The following is a 20,705-nucleotide window of genomic DNA, read 5'->3' as shown; positions in this document are numbered from 1 at the left end:
CTGATCAATTTCTGGTCAAAGACTAGGAGGGACCCCTATTCAATATCAGGATAAAATAAAGTGACAAAAAAAATCAGGAGTCAAAATGTTTTTAACTGAAAACAGATATTGTTTCTTTGGTTGTTTTCTATTCATTAAAAAAAAAAAAAAGATATGGATTGGTCCAGTGCCAAAGAGCAGGAGCGAGTTCTTGCGTTCCGTGAAGCTTACTTCCTGTGGGGGAAGGAAAACAAAGAACAGAAACAAACTACTGTTAAAAAGGCTACATAGGAAACAAACATTGGGTTGAGAGGGAGATTATTTGGGAGTGAGGAGAAGAGATCTTCTTTAGATAAAGATGCTATCTCTGAGGAATGGTGGAGGGATTTCCTTTAGATAAAGATGATGGATTTCCTTTATATCTTTAAGGAATGTGGAGGTGAGATCTCTTTAGATAAAGCAGTCTTTAGATAAAATAGTGAAATGACCACTAACTAACTCACCAAAAAATTGGGATTTACAAGATTAGAGGGAACAGAGCAAGGGAAAGGTGAAGGAAGTGGGACGGGAGCCCTCTCAGCAGAGGTGGAAAGACTGGAGGCAAAAAGAACCTTCTCTCCTCCAGGAGCTGTAAGCAGAGAAGTGTGGCTGGAGCAAGAGAGCAATCTGGGCCTGACAAAAGCAAACTGGGGAGGCTGGCAGGAGCTAAATCAAGTAGGGACTTTTAGGCCATGTTAAGATTTTGGCTTTTATGCATAATCAATGTGATGCCTTTGAATGTTTGGTTTTTTTAACCAGAGGAATGACATAATCTATTAAAACTAAATTTGCTGCCCTCTGGGGAAAGCAAAGTAGAGAGGATCAAAAATGGATCAAGAAAAGAGACTATTGCAGCAGCCCAGGGAATAGGTATTAGTGACATGAACTAGGAGGACAGGTGGAAATGGACACACAGATCTGAGAAACATCTGGAAGTAGAATAAATAGGAATAGCTGTTGACTTGAATGTGGGGGAATAGGAATACTAGAGATTGTCACCTAGGTGTCTTTCTTGAGAGAGTTCGTGGATGCTAGAACCAGTCAGCGATTTAAAAAAGCTTAGAGGGTAGGGAGCAAAAGGCAGATTAGTATTGAGGAGAAAGCCAAGAATTCTGTTCTGAGTGTGTTAGTGATGTCTGTGACACGTAACTAGTAGTCTCTGAGGTCTGCCCTTGAGATAATGTGTTGAGAGCACCAGACCATCAAATGAATGCGTTCACCCAGGGAGAAGTCACAGGGAAAAGAGAAAGCCAAGAAGTAAGCCCAAAGAGACAACAAGATTTAGAAACTGGGTAAAGAAAGATGATACAGTAAAAGAAACTGTTAAGAAATGGACTGAAATATAGGACACAGTTAAAATAAATCCTAATAAATGCAACTGCCATTATTTCATTATCATCAAACACTAAGTCCCTTAAATTCTTCTAGCAAAGGAAATATTTGCAACTGCTTTCCACTTTTATGTAAAGTTGTAGACAAGCCTATACCTTAAATGTGGAATATATTCATTTTATCTTTTACTTATCAAATTTAATGTCTTTTATTCTGGATAGTATCTGCCAAACCTCAGACTAGTCAAGAGCTGGCTACATGCATAGCTGGTTTATAAGAATTCTGCTTATCTTAAAACCCACAAATTCAAAATAAAGACAAAATTCCCAACCAAACCACACCCTGCTTAATAAAGCTTTATGTAGTCATATTTGGCATTAGTAAAACACCAATGCTGGCTCTCTCTCATCACAGCAAAATACTCTGAGTAAGAAATCAACTTAGTTTTCATTCAGCAAGAAAGTTTTTTAAGAAAGAACCAAAGTTATGAGTTAAAAGAACTCCCAACCCTGTGAATAAGAGAAGCTCTTTCTTATTATACTTCTTTCTGGTCACCTAGCCCGAGTCCTTTTTCCAGAACAGAGATGGTTACAACAGTAAAATAATTTACAAAGAAACATTTTCTTCTACAGGCCAAAACTCTGGCCACAAAATTCACCAACTGACCCACCTCATCTGAATTAAATCATTTTTGGGTGTGTGATGAGGAAAAAGGAACATTACCTGTAAGGTCTAACAAAAGCACAGAATATACATGTTTTGAGTGTTGTGGATAACGGCCATCGTTCCAGGATATGGAGACAATCGAGTTGGTTCTCAGAATTTACCTAGAACTCTACAAGCAAAACTGTTTTGGGAGTAAAAGTTAGAGAGAGAGAGAAGCTACAAGGAACAGCCAATACTCAACTGAACCCGGAAGGAAAAAGAGAAGATGCTGCTATATGCATTGCCATGTAACGGAAAAGCCAAGGACCAAAGATCACCTGCAGCCAGTACCAGAACATTACAGTCTTTGGGGAGAAAGCATTGCCTTGCCAACACCTCGATTTTGGACTGCTCCTAGCCTCTAAAACTGTGAGCCAATAAATCCCTGTTGTTTAAACTGTACAGTTTTTGTTTTAGCATCTAGGAAACTAAAACATCATACAATGGAACATTATTCAGCCATAAAGACATGAAGTGCTGGTATATGCTACATACAACATGAACTTTGAAGACATCATGCTGAATGAAGTCAGACACAAAAAGAATAAATATTGTATGATTTCTTATACATAAAACACTTAGAATAGGCATATTCATAGAGCATGAAAGCAGAATAGTGATTAACAGTGGTGGGAGGAGGGGGGAATTTGGGAGCCAATGAGTTTTGGTTTGGAATGACAAAAATAATCCGGAAATGGATACGTGTAAAAGTCATACAGTATTGTCAGTGTACTTAATGTAAAAGAATCGTCCACTTAAAAATGATTTTTATGTTACATATATTTTACCAAAATTAAAAATAAATTATAAATAAAAAAAAACTGTTTTGGACCATCACCACATAGGACTTCACAGAATCTATGATAAATTTTTGCACAGCTATTCTTCCTACTTTTAAATAAATTGGCTCCTTGATAAAACTCTAATTCATCTTTGTGCCTGCCACATTTATAAGCTCTCAAGAAAAGGCTGTTAAATTGACAGCTGAATTTTGATAGCTATAGATCTCAATTTACCTTAAAACAGCCATAAATAAGTCTTTTTCACTTTCCCATCCCTCCAAAATGTAGAAAGCCTTTATTAAACTTCCAGTTAAGTATTTAAATTACCCTTAAGATAATTTCTTTATGCAACACATATCTCCCATCTAGTCCATCTCTAATGTGCTACTTAATTTTGGATTTAAGATACTTTCTTTGGATTTAAGATACTTGGCAGAGGGCACTAGGAAGTTAGTAGGGGACGGGCCGACAGCAAAGACAAAGAAGGCACAGTGAAAAAGTTCTAATAAAAATTACACTCTTATTGGCAGCACATAGCTCACTTCTTGCCTAAGATCGGGAACAAGGCTGCTGCTTTTCATCAGGCCATGTGCACATTATAGGCATGAATTGATGATAATTAGATAGATGTACTAATATGAATGTTCATCAAGTCTTCCTAAGCATACCTTCATGTGCAGTGTTGCACACTGCTGAAATGCCACAGCAATGGACAACTAGAAAAGGACTGTCTGAACATTATCAATTTCTAAATGCTAAGTTAACAAAATAAAAAGAGTGAGGAATTAAGTTCTTTGTCTCAAACGCCAATAATACAGAAGGTACCTTGAAGAGGATTATAAGGTTTTTCAAAGAGAAAACTGGAAGGACGTAAAAAGTAAAATTACTCTAGACAGACGTTAAAATCCTAGAGAGGGTTGTGTAGAGAAAAATTAAATATTTGTGTAAAGTAGAGGGCAAAGAGTGGTAGAAGATCTATATGAGAAAGTTAAGGAAAAGCAGTACACCACAGAAAAAGCGCCTGCTGATAAAAACTTTTTATGAAAAATTAAATAATTGTTATTTGAAATTCATCTAAAATAGTCAATGAATGTCTATCAGCTTAGAATAAGAAAAGTATTATAGACCAGAAAAAAAATGTTTTGCAATATAAGTAGCACTGTCTCTAATGAAAATAAGATCTAGATGATCCCATTCATTATGAACACTATTAATCAATTTAAAAAGTTACTTTAAAAAAAAAAGTTGCTTTAACTCTCTGAGCCTCCACTCCCTCATCTACTGAATGGAGATAACAATGTTCAATGTAATCACTGACAAAAAAATCTGAAAGTGGACAGTAGATAAAAACAAACTTAGAAAATCTGAAATAGCCATTAAAATGCAAGAGTACTAGATTATAGTATTAGAACTATAAACAATTAATACAATTAATAAAATACTCTCAATAAAATAGGAAAAATAAAAAGTAAAAATCTGTTGAAAGAAGGCTATCTTTTCTTCAATTTTCTCTAAGGACCCATTAACGGTCAAACAGATAAAACTCAAATATGGCTCTCAGGAAAAAAGAAGGGTGGGAATAATTGGCTTGTCAGATGTGCTGACAACAGTGGAGAGGTGGGGAGAATGAACAGGGGTGGGTGAGGCCAACAAGAGATTTCACTCATTTGACAGTGAAAAACAAAGCTAGAGAACTTAAATTTCATATGCAGTACCCTTCGCAGGACAGACCCCATCTCCCACCAAAACTTTACCAAGATTCCCATCCTCCCCATTCTTTTTACAAAATTTCAGACACTTCTATTAAATGAATCCAGAATTAGGTTTACATTCATGAGCAGAGCTATTAATTACAGGCCAAGAAGAAAAGACAAAGGGAAGAGAAGGGGAGAAAACAGGGAGTAAAAAGAGGGGGAGAGATATGAAGGGAAAATGGGAAGGGAGGAACAGATTGATGGTAAAGAGAGGAAAGGAGAGAAAGAGGAAGAACGAGGGGGAGGAGAAAGGAAAAGTCAAAAAAGAAAGAGATGGAGAAAGGGAGGGAGAAGTGAAGGGGAGAAAAAGGGGAAGGAGGAATGGCAAAGGGTCAGAGAAATCAAATGGGAGGATGCCTTTTACTTCCAATCCAAAATGTACTGTAAGTGCAGTTGCTGCAGGGAATGTGACCTTGACTACCAAGGAGGGGCAACCTGCCAAACGATGACAAGTGCATTTTTCAAACTCTCCAAATGAACTAAGTCAGTTGGCTGCTCTCAGCACTGACCTCTCCAAGATAAAAGCATGTTTAATAAATTTAGTTGACTCTGGGTTGACCAATGAAGCTTAACCAACAGGAACTTCTAAAAATTTATTATATACATATATAGAAAGTAATGCGTATAAAATAGCACTTCATGATATTTCAGAGCTAGAATTCCAGTCTCAGTTTACTTTTCATTAAAACACACACGCACACACAAAAACTAGTGTCAACGATTATACAAAATAGAAACAAAAACTACAAATTTTATACATTTTCCTTCTCTTTTATAATGTCCTAAAAACCGTTGGCTTTAATAGGATCTGAATGTCAATACTTTTTCCTCTCTAAATAAGACTATATATAGTCTATGTATGTAGAATGTTATGACAAGAAAAATCAACCAGAATAGTCAGAGCCACACCTAAATTCATAAAAGTGAGCTGACTTCACTTTGCAAAGGGGAGATAATTACAACGCTGAAGGGAGAAACAGGACATGAAGTTAGAAAGGTATATCCAGGTTGGGACAGACTGCATGGGGCCCTAACCCTGGTTAAACAGTTTGGACAGTCTCTCTGGCCATGGCAGGATTATTGAGGGAACTGTGGCAACAAAATTCCAAGATCAAAGAGATCATTCAGAAAGATAAAACTAGTATAAATATACAAGATGCTTTGAAGGTCTAGGAGCCAAATGATAGGCAGAGGGATGAGGACATTTGTACTCACAGGCTGAAATAAAAGGGTAGTAAAGGAGGGTGGAAAGCAGAGATGGATGCAAGAAACATTAAGAAGGAAAAATTTCCAGGACCTTCTGCCGGGTGACTAATCAGTAACTAACATGGGAGGAGTGCAGTAGGAGGGACAAGGAAAAATAGAAAATGAGAGGGAGGAATATAAAATTATTTCTAGGGCAACCGAGAAAATGATGGCACCATTAATAGAAACAGGGAGGTGCAACTGAAACCTCTTGGTGAAAATCAGTTCATTTTTAGTGTAATTGAGTTAAAATGGAATAGTCAAGGAAAAATGATCCACAGGCTGCTAGAATGTGAAGATAAGAGCTCCATATGAGTTCTGACATACAACCAGAAAGCTGTTTTATTTAAAAAGCTCACTAGGTAATACAACCTAAGTCAGGATTGAGAACCACTGAATCTTCTGCAGGACCTTCTGCTACCACAGCAGCCTCACTCACAGTATGTCTTTCGGGTCATAGGCTTATACAGACTGAAGTAACTGCAAATAAGACTGTTATTGTTTAATGGGGAAAGAGCCAGAATTTAAACCACTAAAGAGAAACTGTTTTTTCCCTAATTCCCAGTTATTCATTATAGCATTATTTATAAACACACACATATATGGAATGAGAACTATAGATCTATATTTTAAGAACAAGAAAATCATTCACTTATTTCATTCTTAATTCAAAATTTGTATACAAAGATTACATTGAATTTCACAGCCTCTTGTCTTCAGAGTCCTCCAACCCTTGTCCTCCAGCCCCCACCAACCTTCCCAAACAATAACTAAAGACTGCAATTGCTTCTGGCCTCAGTTTCCACATTTGAAACAAGAATGATTTTATCTGCTTCCCTGCCCCTGCTGCTTTGTGCTGTAGAATGAAATACCATAAATAAAAATGTCTGTAAATTGTTAAAAAGGTTCACCGTTGTAAGATGTTATTATAATTAAACCTAGAATGCAAATTTTAATTTCTCCAATTATTCTCCACAACAAAAACATGACTTTAATACTTGGCCTGCATGTAAGGCTTTAAATTTTATGTAAATTTGCCAGCATAGTCACCATAAATTAACGCTTAAAGGGGGGAAAGAAACTAAGTCATGTTACTTTTGACTTTTTCAGAATTAAAAAAAATCTTTTTTGTGAATTTTCACTTCAAACCTATGTCATTTTCAGAGGAAATTTTGGAAGGCTATCTTAACATCTGATAAATATTGATTTGTTAGTTTCCATAAGATGGAGATAATTCAACATTTTCCTAAAACAAGAAAAATGAGACAAAATTCTATAATGTGTGCTGAAGTATCTAGACACCTTTAGGAAGTGAGCTCCATATGAGATCTGAAATACAACCAGGCAGCTATTTTATGCTGCAAAAAAAGCAGGAGGAGCAACTTCTTAACTGTTTGCCTCACTAATCTAGGCATTCTTCACTCAAAAGAAAATAATTCTTTAATTAGCCAACCCTTCTTTATTTTACGGATTTTTTTTCCTTTAGAAGTTTATGATCACACCAAATAACAGCAAGAAATCCAGTTAGCAATATTGTAGATGACATACCCATGTACCCTGGAATCCAATGCTTGCTAAATTTAAAAGTATCTTCATGCATATTTAAGCATAACTTTCGTTAAATCTGAAAAACTCAGTAGTCAGAAACCTTTGTTTCTATATATTTTGATCTAAAAAAATCTCAGTTGTTTTTCTTTTCTAAAATTAGGCTATATCTAAAGCAAATCTAACAATAACCAAGTTCCCTGACAAAGATTTCAAAATATTATATGAAGCCAAATCCAAGTTCAATTTTACCTTACCACCGCAGGCCTTCTTGTGAGGTCATGTAAACCTGTGAGGTCATAGTATATTCAATGACCATAAACATTGGTCAAACATTGGCCACCATGTCTTGTAACCAACAATAAGCATCAGTTGAATATTATTGCATTTTCCAAGGTAATCACACTTCAAGTTTTTTATCAGTTTGTCATGTGTTTTTACACTTAACTTAAAAGAGCTGCAGAGAACTAACAGTAACATTTGCAAAACACTCCAACAACTTTGAAAAAGTATCTAAGTGCTAACTCTTGCTAATTTAAGTACCAATCTTGATAAAGGACAGAAATATATTTTCAAAATTATTAGAATTTCTGTAAAATTTAAATAAAAAAGAGCAACCTTTGGGAACAATTAAAATCCTCTGTTACCATACTGAAACAACACTTTTAAAAACATAATAAGGATGGGAAGTTAAGTGTAACTTGTACAGAATTTCTTTTTAGGTTGATGGTAAAGGTTTGGAAATGGATGGTGCTGATGGTAGCACATTATTGTGAATATAATCATCAGCACTGAAATATAGAGATGAAGGCAGTTAAAAGGGGAAACTTTGGGTTGCATATATCACTACAATAAAAATTAAAAGATAAAATCTAGCACTGTACAATACCGCAAACCCCACTGTAGACAATGGACTTTAATTAATAGCACAGTATAAGAATGTTCTTTCATGAACTGTAACAAATATACAATACTAATACAAAGTGGTAATAATAGGGTATAATGGAAAAATACACTTAATGTAAATTACGGACAATAAGTAATAGTACAACTTTAATAATCTTTTATCTACTGTTACAAAGGAACTACTGTTAAAAAAAATAGTACAGTTATTTTAAAAAGGGCTGTCATCAATTGTAACAAATGTTCCACACCAATGCAAGGCGTTGGTGGTGGAATGGTGTATGGGAATCCTGTATTTTATGCACAACTGTTTTGTAAACCCATGACTTCTCTAATAAAAAAATATAATAAAGATAATACACGATTAAATCAGATGAGATTCTGGTAGGTGTTACCTAAAGCTAATGATTTTATCTCTGGAAAATCTGTGCTCAGGCCTCAAAGAAAGCATGGAAGCTGAAAACAAAGAACAAAATTGGGTTGCTACATAAAATAATGTCTAGTTTTCCAATAATTGTATCCAATCTAACTATAGCTGCAAAAGTTGTCACAGAAATGGATGATATGCAGCAACATTCAAACTCTTTTGTTGCTCAGAAGTGCCTCTTGCTCTTTTAAGACCAACTCTGCAAGGGAAAATCATTACCTTCCCCACTACGTGGGACACGACATCCAGGAATATGAGTTCCCCTGGTAACGTGGGACTTGACTCCCAGGTACCAGCCTGGCCCTGGCACTGTGGGATGGACAATGACTTCCCAACCAAAAAGGGATAAAAGAAATATAACAAAATAACAAAATAAGGTATCAGTGGCTAAAAGAGTTCAAATACAGTCCAGAGGCTATTCAGGAGGCTCCTCTTCTACCAGCCTTAACTAGATATTTCTAATTATCATGCTTTGCCAAATCCCAACCAAAATTATTCCTGCTAACCCTAAGGAAGACCTAGGGCTCTGAGATGCCACAAAAACTTCATGTACTGTAGTACCAAAAAAATGGATAGACTGAAATAACAGTCTATGAGACAGAGGGGCAAGGGGTATAAGGATGTGAGCTTTTTTCTTTTCATTTCTTTTTCTGGAGTTATTTAAATGTTCTAAAAATGATCATGGTGTTGATTACAAACCGTGTGATGATAATTCTGAGCCATTAATTGTATACCATGTATGGACTATATGTGTGTGACAATTTCTCAATAAAAATACTTAAAAAAAATTTCTTTACAGAAACCTACAACCTCCAGATGCGTTATTATGCCAGATAAGTACTGAAACCAGAGGGGCCAGCGCCTCCAAGAACATCAACCAGTTCCATCCCCCTATCCTATACTATCAACACCCCCTTCCAAAATGAAAAAGTTAGAAAAGGTAGAACCCAAATACCCTAAACATGTGGAGAAAGATCAAAGGAGGAGTTATAACATAGAAGTCAGGATTTAACAAATAAATATAACTGCTGAATCATACTGCTATTTCTTTTAGTCTACAGCATCTTGGAGCAGATAGAAGGAAAAAGCTAAAATTATGGAACTGTATCCCATACCAAACTCTAAAATCTGTTCTATAACTACTTGTACAAAGTACTTTGAAATTTATTGCTTTTTTGTATAGATGTTATATTTCATAATAAAAACTGTTTTTAGAAAAATGGGCCTATCCAATCACCATCCATCAAAATTATCCTCCCCAAAGGAACAATACAAAAATCATAAAGAAAAAAATTAAAACACATTGTTGCAATACCTAAGAGTTTATTAAAAACCCTACGAACAGTCCTCCCTCTTGATACCAAGATTTAAGCATTAAAAGGCATCCAGTGACACCATTTACTCAGTGATTTCTAACGCTTTTATGGGGGTGGGGTGGAGAGAATGATGTCACCTTTCGGTAAATTCAGAGACAACTTTTAATCCAATAACAATAACTGTTACAAATCGTGATGGTCCTTGCAACGCGGAACGTTGACAATTTGAAAACATAACTGAATTCTTATATACTGAAGTATTCAAATGAACTACAGAGAGTGAAAACTCAGCACCCTTGTTCTTTCTGAACAATGACCTAAATAGTGAATAACTATAAAAAGAACAGATGACACATTCAATTCATCTGTTCAACTTCAAAACAAATGTGCAAAGGCCCCTACAGATAAGACACAATGTATTAATACAACAATATGGTCATTTTAGTCATCTGAATGTCGGGAAAGGGATAAGTGAGGAGAAACAGCTTGAGGCTCTGGAAGGCGGAAAGAGTGGGGGAGGGCTCGTTTAGCTAGACCGAAAAAGACGGGTTGTCGAGCCTGGGAAGCAGAAAGAAACTATGGGGAAAGCTAAGTGGTTCAAGAGAAAAAGGAATTAGGAAATTAAACTGACGAAGTCCCTACTCTAGCAGAAGCGTCGCGGAGTCCGGCAGGAACCAGCCTTTGTTGATTTCCCACTGTCCCCGAATTTTAAGCACAGGTCGTTTCAAAGCTCTCCTTCTATCCTCAACCAATTTTAAAAGGGGGAGGAGCGGAGAACTGGGGGTGCCGAGGGAGTTTAACTCCCCAAATTTCATACAACCGGGAACACAAACTACACATACCCCCCACCGGGGGGTGGCACAGACTCCGGGATTTGCACGGGAGCCCCTCGCGGTGGGGAAGCGCAGGGTGCGTGCGCGCGGAGGGGGACGGGGCCGACTCCCCCTCACAAGTTCAGCCACTTACGAAGACGCGCTAGGCACGAAGAAATCCACCGCAAAGCCGAAGTAACTTCCCTCAGGGCCGGAATACTCGGTAGGGCTGTCCACGTCCAGGTTGAAAGCCGCACAAAGAGGGAGTAGGAGTCCGGGGAGAAGGAACAGGAGGCGGCGGAGGTTCCACCACGGAGAAGCCATCACCGAAATGCTCGAGGGGCGCCAAGCCGGGAGCCGGAGCCACCCCTCCCGCGGCGCGCGGAACCCGCGGCCCGCCGCTGTGCGCGCCGAAACTTGCCGGCCGCTGCCTTCCCGGCGAGGTGGGACCACTGCCAGGGAAGGTAGGAGGGCTGAACTTCTTGGCAGCCGCCGGGGGAAGTGGAGCGCCGGGCGCGTGGGTCCGGGGCGGCAGAGAGGGCGGCCCCCTGCTTCACTGGCCTCCGCAGCTCAACGCCGCGTCTCCCGCTCGGGACTGCGGGGGTGAGCGCGGCACATCCCGGCCTGAGAGCCGCGGCGGGCGGTGGGGGAGGAGGCAGAGAAGGAGGAGGAGCCGGCCCCGCGAGGCTGAGCCACCCAGCAGAAGGAGGAAGTGGAGGAGGAAAGTCGTTCTACAACCCGGGCGAGCCGAGCGCACTTCCGTGCGTGCTGTCGCCGACTGTGCCGAGACTAGGGCGCCTATCCAGTGGCCCGGGACCAGCAGAGTCCCCGTCGGCGGTAGCGCCCCTGGACTAGGGCCTCAGACCGAAAGGTGGGGGCCAGGATGATCAAGCGTCCTAACCCGCCCGGGTCCTCTGGAGCGCGCGCCCAGGCAGACACCCCACCCCCACCCCCGGCACCATTCCCGGGTATTGCCAGGAACTCCCGACCGACTTCGTTTTAAAATGAGGAAAGCTTTGCAGCTTTTCGCGCTCCTGCTACTTAAAATACTGGTAATCTCTTACAAACGGTGGTTTCCCTCTCTCCCCAATCACACACACGAACAACGAACAGAACTTAATTATAAACTTCCAGAGTGCTAGCACAGCCTTTTACAGACAGTTGTGTTGAAGATGAACTTCAGTGATCGATAAATGGATTGGTAGTGCTGATTTAAATCCTCAGAATAGTCGAAACCTAATCCAAGTGAAACATCAGAAGTTGTATAATTACGCATAAATAACAATTTGTTGATTAAGGACATTTGGGTAAACAATTTTAAAGCTGAAAGGTTTGTGTACCATTGTAACAAGGTCCTGGGGCTGGTTCTGCTAGTGCTGCCCAGTCTCTTGAAAACACGAAACAGACTTCCTTGAGGGCAGGAACTTTGATTTTTACATTTATGTTCCCTATTTATAGCACCTTGCCAGCCAGACTGTAAACAAGCAATAAAATGTTGAATGAATGAATGAATGGTAGAGGAAATGATTAAGCTTTGCTCAGAGAGGTGGCTACCATAGTGTTTATCAAATGCTAAAGAACTTGGAGAATAGAACTGAAAATATAAATGCATTGGGTAGATTTTTAAAAACTTGTAAGTACTGCAACAGTAGTTTTGGATTGTTATCCCAAAGTAACTGTTAAAACTCATTCATATTGCACAGTCATCTAATAACTATTAAATAATCCTGTGAAAAGATATATAAATTGAAAAGTCTAATTTGTAGTATTTAATTACATTAAATATTTTGATTTTCAAATTGAACTAAAAAATAAATAGCAAAATTTTTGGCATGTTTTACAAAACATGATCCAAGATTTGCTTAAAAGAAATCATCAATTGAAACGCCATTTTGGCTGGAGATTATATATGAGTACTTACACACAAATACAAATATTATATCTTTCTCCACAGTATGTTGCCCAATATGTTGAAGAAACTATTTCCTAAGCCCAAAGAGTCTATTATGCCTTAAAAGCCTGACAACCAATCCTCAAGAAAATCCATCTAGATAAGGAGGGTAGAAGAGTATGGCAGTTTAAATTCTGGCTAACCCCAGTGTGTAGATTTGAAGTTGCTGTGTAACCCAGAAAAGCCAGGTTCTTTAATCCTGAATCAATATTGTTTCGAGTAGGACCTTTTGATTAGGTTGTTTCGATGTGATATGATCTACCTAATTATGGGTGGGATATTTTTGATCAAGTTGTTTCCACTGAGATTTGACCCACCTAATTGGGGGTGGGAACTTTCCACCCATTCAAGGTGGGTTGCTTACTGGAGTTCCTTAAGAGGGAAACATTTTGAAAAAAGCTCAGAGCTGACACAGAGATGTTTGGAGATGCAAGAAGAAAATGCCCCCAGGGAAGCTGTTTGAAACCACAAGCCAAAGGACCAGCAGACGCCACCCAGGCACCTATGTAGCTGACAGAGACATTCCAGGGCATTGGCCTGTCTCAAGTCAAGGTATCTTTATTTGGATGCTTTAGTTTGGACATTTTTATGGCCTTTGAACTGTGAACTTGTAACTTAAAAAATTCCCTTTATAAAAGCCAACCCATGACTGGTATATTGCATTTCCAGCAGCATCAGCAAACTAAAATACCCAGTGAGTCCTACAGCTCTTCAACTCCTGATCCCAGGACAGACCAGGAGAGGGGAGGGAACTGATATGAGTGGAACAGAGAAGGAAGAAGCCAAAGGAATGGTAATCGTATGCCCATGGAAACATAAGTAAACTTAGGAAAACAACCCCCCAAATAGGCCTGCAAACAGCTACTTGTTCTTGAGATATTCCTGTTTCTTTCTTTATTTCAAATGAACAGTCTTACAAAACAAGAAATTAGTAACAAAAGACTTCTATTACGAGATAATGATCAACTCACCCAGTGCCTTACTGAACCTAGATTATAAATTAAGCATTTTTGAAAATTTCTTTACCTAAGACAGCTATCTTGTGCAGCCATCCATGCAGTACCTTGCAAATTTAGGTAGTTTATTATAGTGGTTATCAATTCAGCCAGAACTTGTTCAGAATCCACATTGTGTCAGATGCTGTGCACATGGAAGAGGGAAAAAGCATACTTTTATTCTATTGAGGAAAAGCCACACCCCTCTTACATGCCCATGGAATTACTCCTTAGACTACATGATAACAATTTTCCAATTTAAATAGAGAACTGCAGAAGTGTCTACATTTAGTAAAAGCACATTCTTACAGAGACAAAAATATTAGATAGTAAAAAAAAAAAAAAAAAGACTTATTTTACTTTTATCCCTTCTGTCCTTTAGTTTAAATCTTAACTCCATTGGGTTCTGTAAATTAACCTCTAGAGCTAGAGTGCCTAAGTCCATTTGGTTGCCGGCATTCTTAGTTATCATTTTATGGCCCTGAGAAAATAACTCTAGCCACTGTTTGCTTATCTTATAAGTAGGAATAATAATAGTACCTACCTCATAGAATTGAGACATCTTTGTTGCCATTAATGCTTCTACTAGTAGCAGTTTAGTATAGTGGCAGTAGTAATAGTAACAGTTTTATTACTATTAGTAGTAATAGTACATTTACCTAGTGCCTGACCAATTGTTCTTTCCATGATCGTAATCTACTTTGCTTTGTTTCTGCACACAAAGGATCTTAGTCCAGTTATCCCAGAATAATTTAAGAGGAATTACAAATGTTTATCTCTCAAAGAACATCAAAGGAATTCAGTTCATAACCCAAGCAAATTCTCTGAAATCTTTCATTCTCCATTTCTCCAGTCTTTCTTTAATCCACCAAACCCAGTCCAACAGTGTGTATTGCAATTGTTTCTCTAATTCTCTCTTGCCCCAAACTTCCTGATCTTTACTGGGGAAGCTAGTTTGGCCTTTCTGAGATCATTCTCTGTCCGTCAATCCCCATGCCCTCACTTCCCACCGCCTGTCCTTCTATCTGATCTGTATCGGAAAAGATCCCCAGTCAGCATCTGTGATGAACTGAATTGTGTAGCCACCATATTTGGACATGTCCTTGGTTTTGGTCCACATTCTGGTGGGTGTAGACTCATTATAAATAAGATCTTTTCAAGATATTACTTAAGGTGTGGCCCTACTGAATCAGGTTGGGCTTTAATCCTGATTGCTAAAGACCTTTATAGGCAGCGTGAAAGTCAGACTGAGAGAGAAGCCAGAAGAGGCCGTCAGATGTATTGTCACATGACAGAAAAGCCAAAGATGAAGGATCACTGACAGCCAGCCCCATAATGCCAGTCTTCTGGGAAAAAGCATCATCTTGCTGACACCTCAATATTGGACTTCTCTTAACCTCAAAACTGTGAGCCAACGTGTTCCTATTGCTTAAGCCAACCCATTGCAAGATATTTGTTTTAGCAGCCAGGAAACTGGAACAGCATCTGTGCTCTTTGAGTGGGTGGATGTCAAGAGAAGGAAGTAAATGGCAGGGCAAGATAGCGGCATAGTGAAGTGTAGAGTTTAGTTTGTCCTCCAGAGCAGCTAGTAAATGGTAGCCAGAAACTGTATGGAACAATTGTTGGGGGGACATCAGAGACTGGACACATATTGTACACCAGTCTGGAATGGGTGGAACATCTGAGATACCACACAGAATTGTAAGTCTCCCAAGCCACAGAGGGTGGTGTCCCTCCCACAAGGGCATGGCAGGCTGTTTCCCAAGGGGAAAGGAAACAGACTACTTGTAGCAAGAAATTAGTGCAACCAAGCTCAAATTGCAGAATTAATTAACAAATTCTGACTGTGGCTAACAGGCCCTGAATGCAGATAAACCTGGAGTAAGCACTGAAGGAACCAGGAATTTTCACCCCCGCAAAGAGGGGGAGGGGCTGACAAAAAAAAAAGAAACAGTGAATAAAGAAGTATTTTCAAAGTCCCCTTGGGGGAACGAAGAGAATGAGGGAAATATTCACCTTCCCTATTTGGGGAATTTCTGATATTCTACCAAGCAGTGGGGACAACCAAATCAATAGACCAAGCCCTCAATCTTGGAGATCACCCCTATGAAACTTATTCCTGCAAAGGATAGGCTAAGCCTACTTATAATTAGGCCTAAGAGTCACCCCGAGAGAACCTCTTTTGTTGCTCAGATATGGCCTCTCTCTCTAAGCTGACACAGCAAGTGAACTCACTGCCCTCCCCTCCTGCATGGGACATGACTCCCAGGAGTATAAATCTCCCTAGCAACATGGGACAGAAATCCCAGAATGAAACAGAACCCAGCATCAAAGGATTGAGAAAACCTTCTTGACCAAAAGGAGGAAGAGAGAAAAGAGACAAAATAAAGTGTCAGTGGCTGAAAGATTTCAGAGTAGAGAGGTTATCCTGGAGGCTATTCTTATGCATTATATAGATAGCCCCTTTTTAGTTTATGGTGTATTGGAGTGGTTAGAGGAAAGTACCTGAAACTATAGAGCTGTGCTCCAGTAGCCTTGTTTCTTGATGTACACTGATATAGCTTTTACAGTGTGACTCTGTGATTGTGAAAACTTTGTGTCTGATGCTTCTTTTATCTAGGGTCTGGACAGATAAATAAAAAATATGGATAAAAATAAACAAATAATAGAAGGAACAAAGGTTAAAATAAATTGGGTAGATGGAAAGACTAGTGGTTAATGAGGGGGTGGTGAGGGGTATGGTATGTATGAGTCTTTTCTTTTTCTTTCTTATTTCTTTTTCTGGAGTGATGCAAATGTTAAAAAAAAATGATCATGGTGATGAATACACAACTATGTGATGATATTGTGAGCCACTGATTGTACACCATGTATGGAATGTTTGTATGTTAAGAAGGTTGATATGTTTGTATGTTGTTTTATCAATAAAAATATATTTAAAAAAATCAAATCAACAAGTTGAGGGACGCTATCACAAAAGAGATGAAGGATACAAAGAAGACATTGGACAAACATAAAGAAGAACTTGAAAATTTGAGAAAACAAATCACAGAATTTATGGGAATGAAAGGCACAACAAAAGAGATGAAAACACAGTGGATACCTACAATGATAGATCTGAATAGGCAGAAGAAAGGATTAGTGAACTAGAGGACAGAACATCTGAAACCCTGCACACAAAAGAAAAGATAGGGAAAACAATGGAAAAATGCAAGCTGGGTCTCAGGGAACTGAATGATAAAATGCAGCACAAGAATATACATGTATGGGTGTCCCAGAAAGAGAAGAGATGGGAAAAGGAACAGAAAGACTAATGGAGGAAATAATCACTGAAAATTTCCCATCTTTTATGAAAAACATAAAATTACAGATCCAAGAAGTGCAATGAACCCCAAATAGAATAGATTCAAGTAGACCTACTCCAAGACACTTACTAATCAGATGGTCAAATGTCAAAGACAAAGAGAGAATTTTGATAGCAGCAAGAAAAAAATCAATCCATTACATACAAGGGAAGCACAATAAGACTGTGTGTGGATTTCTCAGCAGAAACCATGGATGTGAGAAGGCAGTGGTATGATGTATTTAAATTCTGAAAAAGAAAAACTGCCAACCAAGAATTCTACACCCAGCAAAACTATCCTTCAAAACTGAGGGGAGGGGTGCAAGGGTAGTTCAGTGGTACAATTCTCACCTGCCATGTGGGAAGCCCAGGTTCAATTCCTGACCCATGCACTGCCTTCCCACCCCACCCCCAAAAATCAACAAATGGTGCTGTGATAACAGAACACTTACACAGAAAAAGAATAAAATATGACCCCCACCATATAGCATAAAAAAATGAGAGGACATAACTTCTTTGAAAAAAACAATGAGGGGGAGATTAAAATATTTTCAGATAGTCACTGAGAGAATTTGTGACTAAGAGACTGGCTCTACTAGAAATACTTAAGGCATCATTACAGGAAGATAGGAAAAGATAGGAGAGAGGGGTCAGGAGAAGAGTTAGAAATGAAGACTATCATTAAGGGTAAAAAGAGAACAAAAATTAGATATGACATAAAATCCAAAAGGCAAAATAGTAGAAGAAAGCACTGCCCTTACAGTAATGACATTAAATGTTATGGATTAAATTCCCTAATCAAGAGAAGGCAGTACATTTGTTTCATTTCTCAGTCTTGTTTCCTAATCCACCACTTAACTGTTAGGTTTCTCCAGATCTCTGTTCTTGAGTCACTACTCTTCTCAGTCTACACATCCCAAGGGTGATCATATTCCTTGTCATTCTCTTAACTGTCATATCTTACAACTCTCAATCTCACAAAGTAGCCTTAGCCACACTAAATTAAAATTAATACAGTTTTCCCAGAATGCTGTACTGTCTTTGTTCATAGGGCTCCACCTTCTTAGAAGACATTAGCCCTCCTCCTTAATCACTTCCTGAACCTTCATCCTTCTGCCACATACAAGTCTACACAGTGTCCTCTACCTAGTTAATACTATTCTTTCAAGACTTGTGTCAGGCATCCTTATTTCAAGGATGCCTTCTATCAGGAACCATGCCTTATTGTCTTTGTATCCTCTGAGCTCAATGCAGGGCCTTAGAAATTAATTAATCCCAGAGACATAATAATAACTAACATTATGCATTTTGCATTTTTATTAAGTTACTTAATTGCAAATCCTTCTCATGTAGGTTCTATTAATAGCCTGGGTTTAAAGATGAAAAAACTGATTCTCTATGAGATTGAATAATTTTTCCAATAGAAGCTTTGTGGCACAGTCACATTTGAATAAAACATAGCCTGATTCAAAACTTATGCTTATAATCACTGAATTGCCTTTTACAATATAAAATTACATAATTTAACAATATAAGAATAAGTAAAGCTAAAAGTTATGCAATATATTCACAGTGATCTGACAATGTATTTAACAAATTAACTTTACCCTCAATCCATCTGAACATTTTGCAGAAAAACAGTTGCTTATAAAATATTTTAATCAAATATTATCATTGGTATATTCAGCAAATAATTTCCACTAACTTGACAAAGCTTCTCAAAAAAGGAAATTCTGAAAGTATAACTGAGCAATGATTTTATGAAAGAATAAAATGGTCTTAATCTACTAAAATTTTGCTATGAATAGGCATGAGTGAATATTTTGTGGGAATAATATGAAAGAGAAAAGATAATTTTGTACAGATATTTGCTCTGCTAATCTCTTTTCATTTCCTGACCTATAAAGCCTTATTGGCAATGAAGGAAGCTGCTCACAAGATCTCCAAGACCTTAGCCCTGAGAATCTTGGGTCTCAGTGAATTCCCACAGTAATTGGGGTGGTTGTTGACAGCCACTGTGAAATGAGAAATCTCCCTTTGATTAGAGGGAAATGTGACTCCATCCCCATTCCAGGTGGGTCTTGATTAGTTTACTGTAAGACTTTAAAAGAGGAAACATTTTGGAAAAAGCTCCAGAGCCACAGAGCCATGCAAGAGCCATAAGAACCACAGAGCCCATGCAGCCAGAGACCTTTGGAGATGAAGAAGAAAAATGCCCCTGGGAGAACTTTATGAAAGAAGAAGCCTGGAGAAAAAGCTAGCAGGTGTCGCCCTGTTTGCCATGTGCCTTTCCAGTTGAGAGAGAAACCCTGAACTTCATCAGCCTTTCTTGAGTGAAGGTAACCTCTTGTTGGTGCCTTAATTTGGACATTTTTATAGACTTGCTTTAATTTGGACATTCTCATGGCCTTAGAACTGTAAATTTGCAACTTAATAAGCTCCTCCTTTTTAAAAGCCGTTCTGTTTCTGGTATATTTCATTCTAGCAGCTTGCAAACTAGAACACCATTAATTATCTTTGCCTGATGATGTTCACTGAGAATAAACTGGCCAACATCCTTGAATACCAGAATGAATTGAGAAAAGCCTTCTCATCCTAATCTATATGTATGTTAGGCAGGATTCTTTAGAGAAACAGAACCAACAGGAGATAGCTATAAATATGAGATTTATAAAAGTGTCTACACAACCATGGGAATGAAAGAATACAAAATCTGTAGGGCAGACTGTGAAGCTGGCAGCTCTGATGAAGAACCTGGAAGAACTCCACAGGAGAGGCCCACTGGCTGAAGAAGCAGTGAAAAGGTCTCTCTTCTTCTCTAAAAAGTCTTCAACTAATTGGATTATCTCATTGGTGGGAGACACACCTTAGTTGATGGCAGATGTAATCAGCCACAGATGCAATCAACTGACTGCTGATTTAAAACACAGCCATCCATTTTATCAATCAGCCATGAAATTTCCTTGCATCAATGGTCAGGCCAGTGCTTGCCTGACTGGACCACTGGGCATCATCACTTGGCCAAGTTGACCAGAACCTAAGCATCACAGTCCACCCCTTGTCAATTTGGAGCTATACACATCACCTTGAAATATGCTTAATTTCCAAATAGAACGCAATAACAGACATATGTTTCACCTAACAATACTCAACCGTCCTGCATACAATTAGAAACACATTACTTCTCTCCAGAATAGGGTGCAAGTCTTTAGGTAACATTCACTCTTAAACTTCATATCCTATGACTTAAATACTATAACATGAACAATACAATTTATGTCATATGATAAGAAGAAAACAAGATATTTGCTTATATACAAATGCAAATATACTCATAAAAAAACAGGAAATATTCATACAATTAGTCCTTGTTTCTATAACTGGTTATGTGGTCATAGTTCATATTTATCACTACTTTCTGCTACTACCCATTCCATGTTCCCTTTACCCTCAGCAAGCACTTCAGCTGGCCTTGGTTCTTTGCCGGGTTGGATGACCCAAACCTTCATTCCTGAAGTTTCTGGGCCATTGGTAGCCCTGCCTGGATTGGGTTGTTGGAGTTTTCCATTGGCTTTAA

General features: G+C 38.5%; 1 protein-coding gene across 2 annotated transcripts in view; it reads right to left on the bottom strand.

Annotated features, from left to right (window-relative positions):
* ITGAV (integrin subunit alpha V) overlaps positions 1 to 11,469 on the bottom strand; it is a 106,467-nt gene extending 94,998 nt beyond the window's left edge. Inside the window, exon 1 of one of the 2 annotated variants that reach the window (XM_077154383.1) lies at positions 10,994 to 11,469. In XM_077154383.1, coding sequence (XP_077010498.1) covers positions 10,994 to 11,163 — 170 coding nt within the window. In that variant the 5' untranslated portion in view covers positions 11,164 to 11,469. The remainder of the gene's footprint in view (positions 1 to 10,993) is intronic. The other variant, XM_077154382.1, reaches the window with a different exon arrangement.
* Between the last annotated feature and the right edge of the window lie 9,236 nt (positions 11,470 to 20,705).

Source organism: Tamandua tetradactyla, chromosome 3 (genome assembly GCF_023851605.1).
Source record: "Tamandua tetradactyla isolate mTamTet1 chromosome 3, mTamTet1.pri, whole genome shotgun sequence".
Lineage (NCBI taxonomy): Eukaryota > Metazoa > Chordata > Mammalia > Pilosa > Myrmecophagidae > Tamandua > Tamandua tetradactyla.
This window is presented reverse-complemented; position numbering and strand designations above follow the sequence as displayed.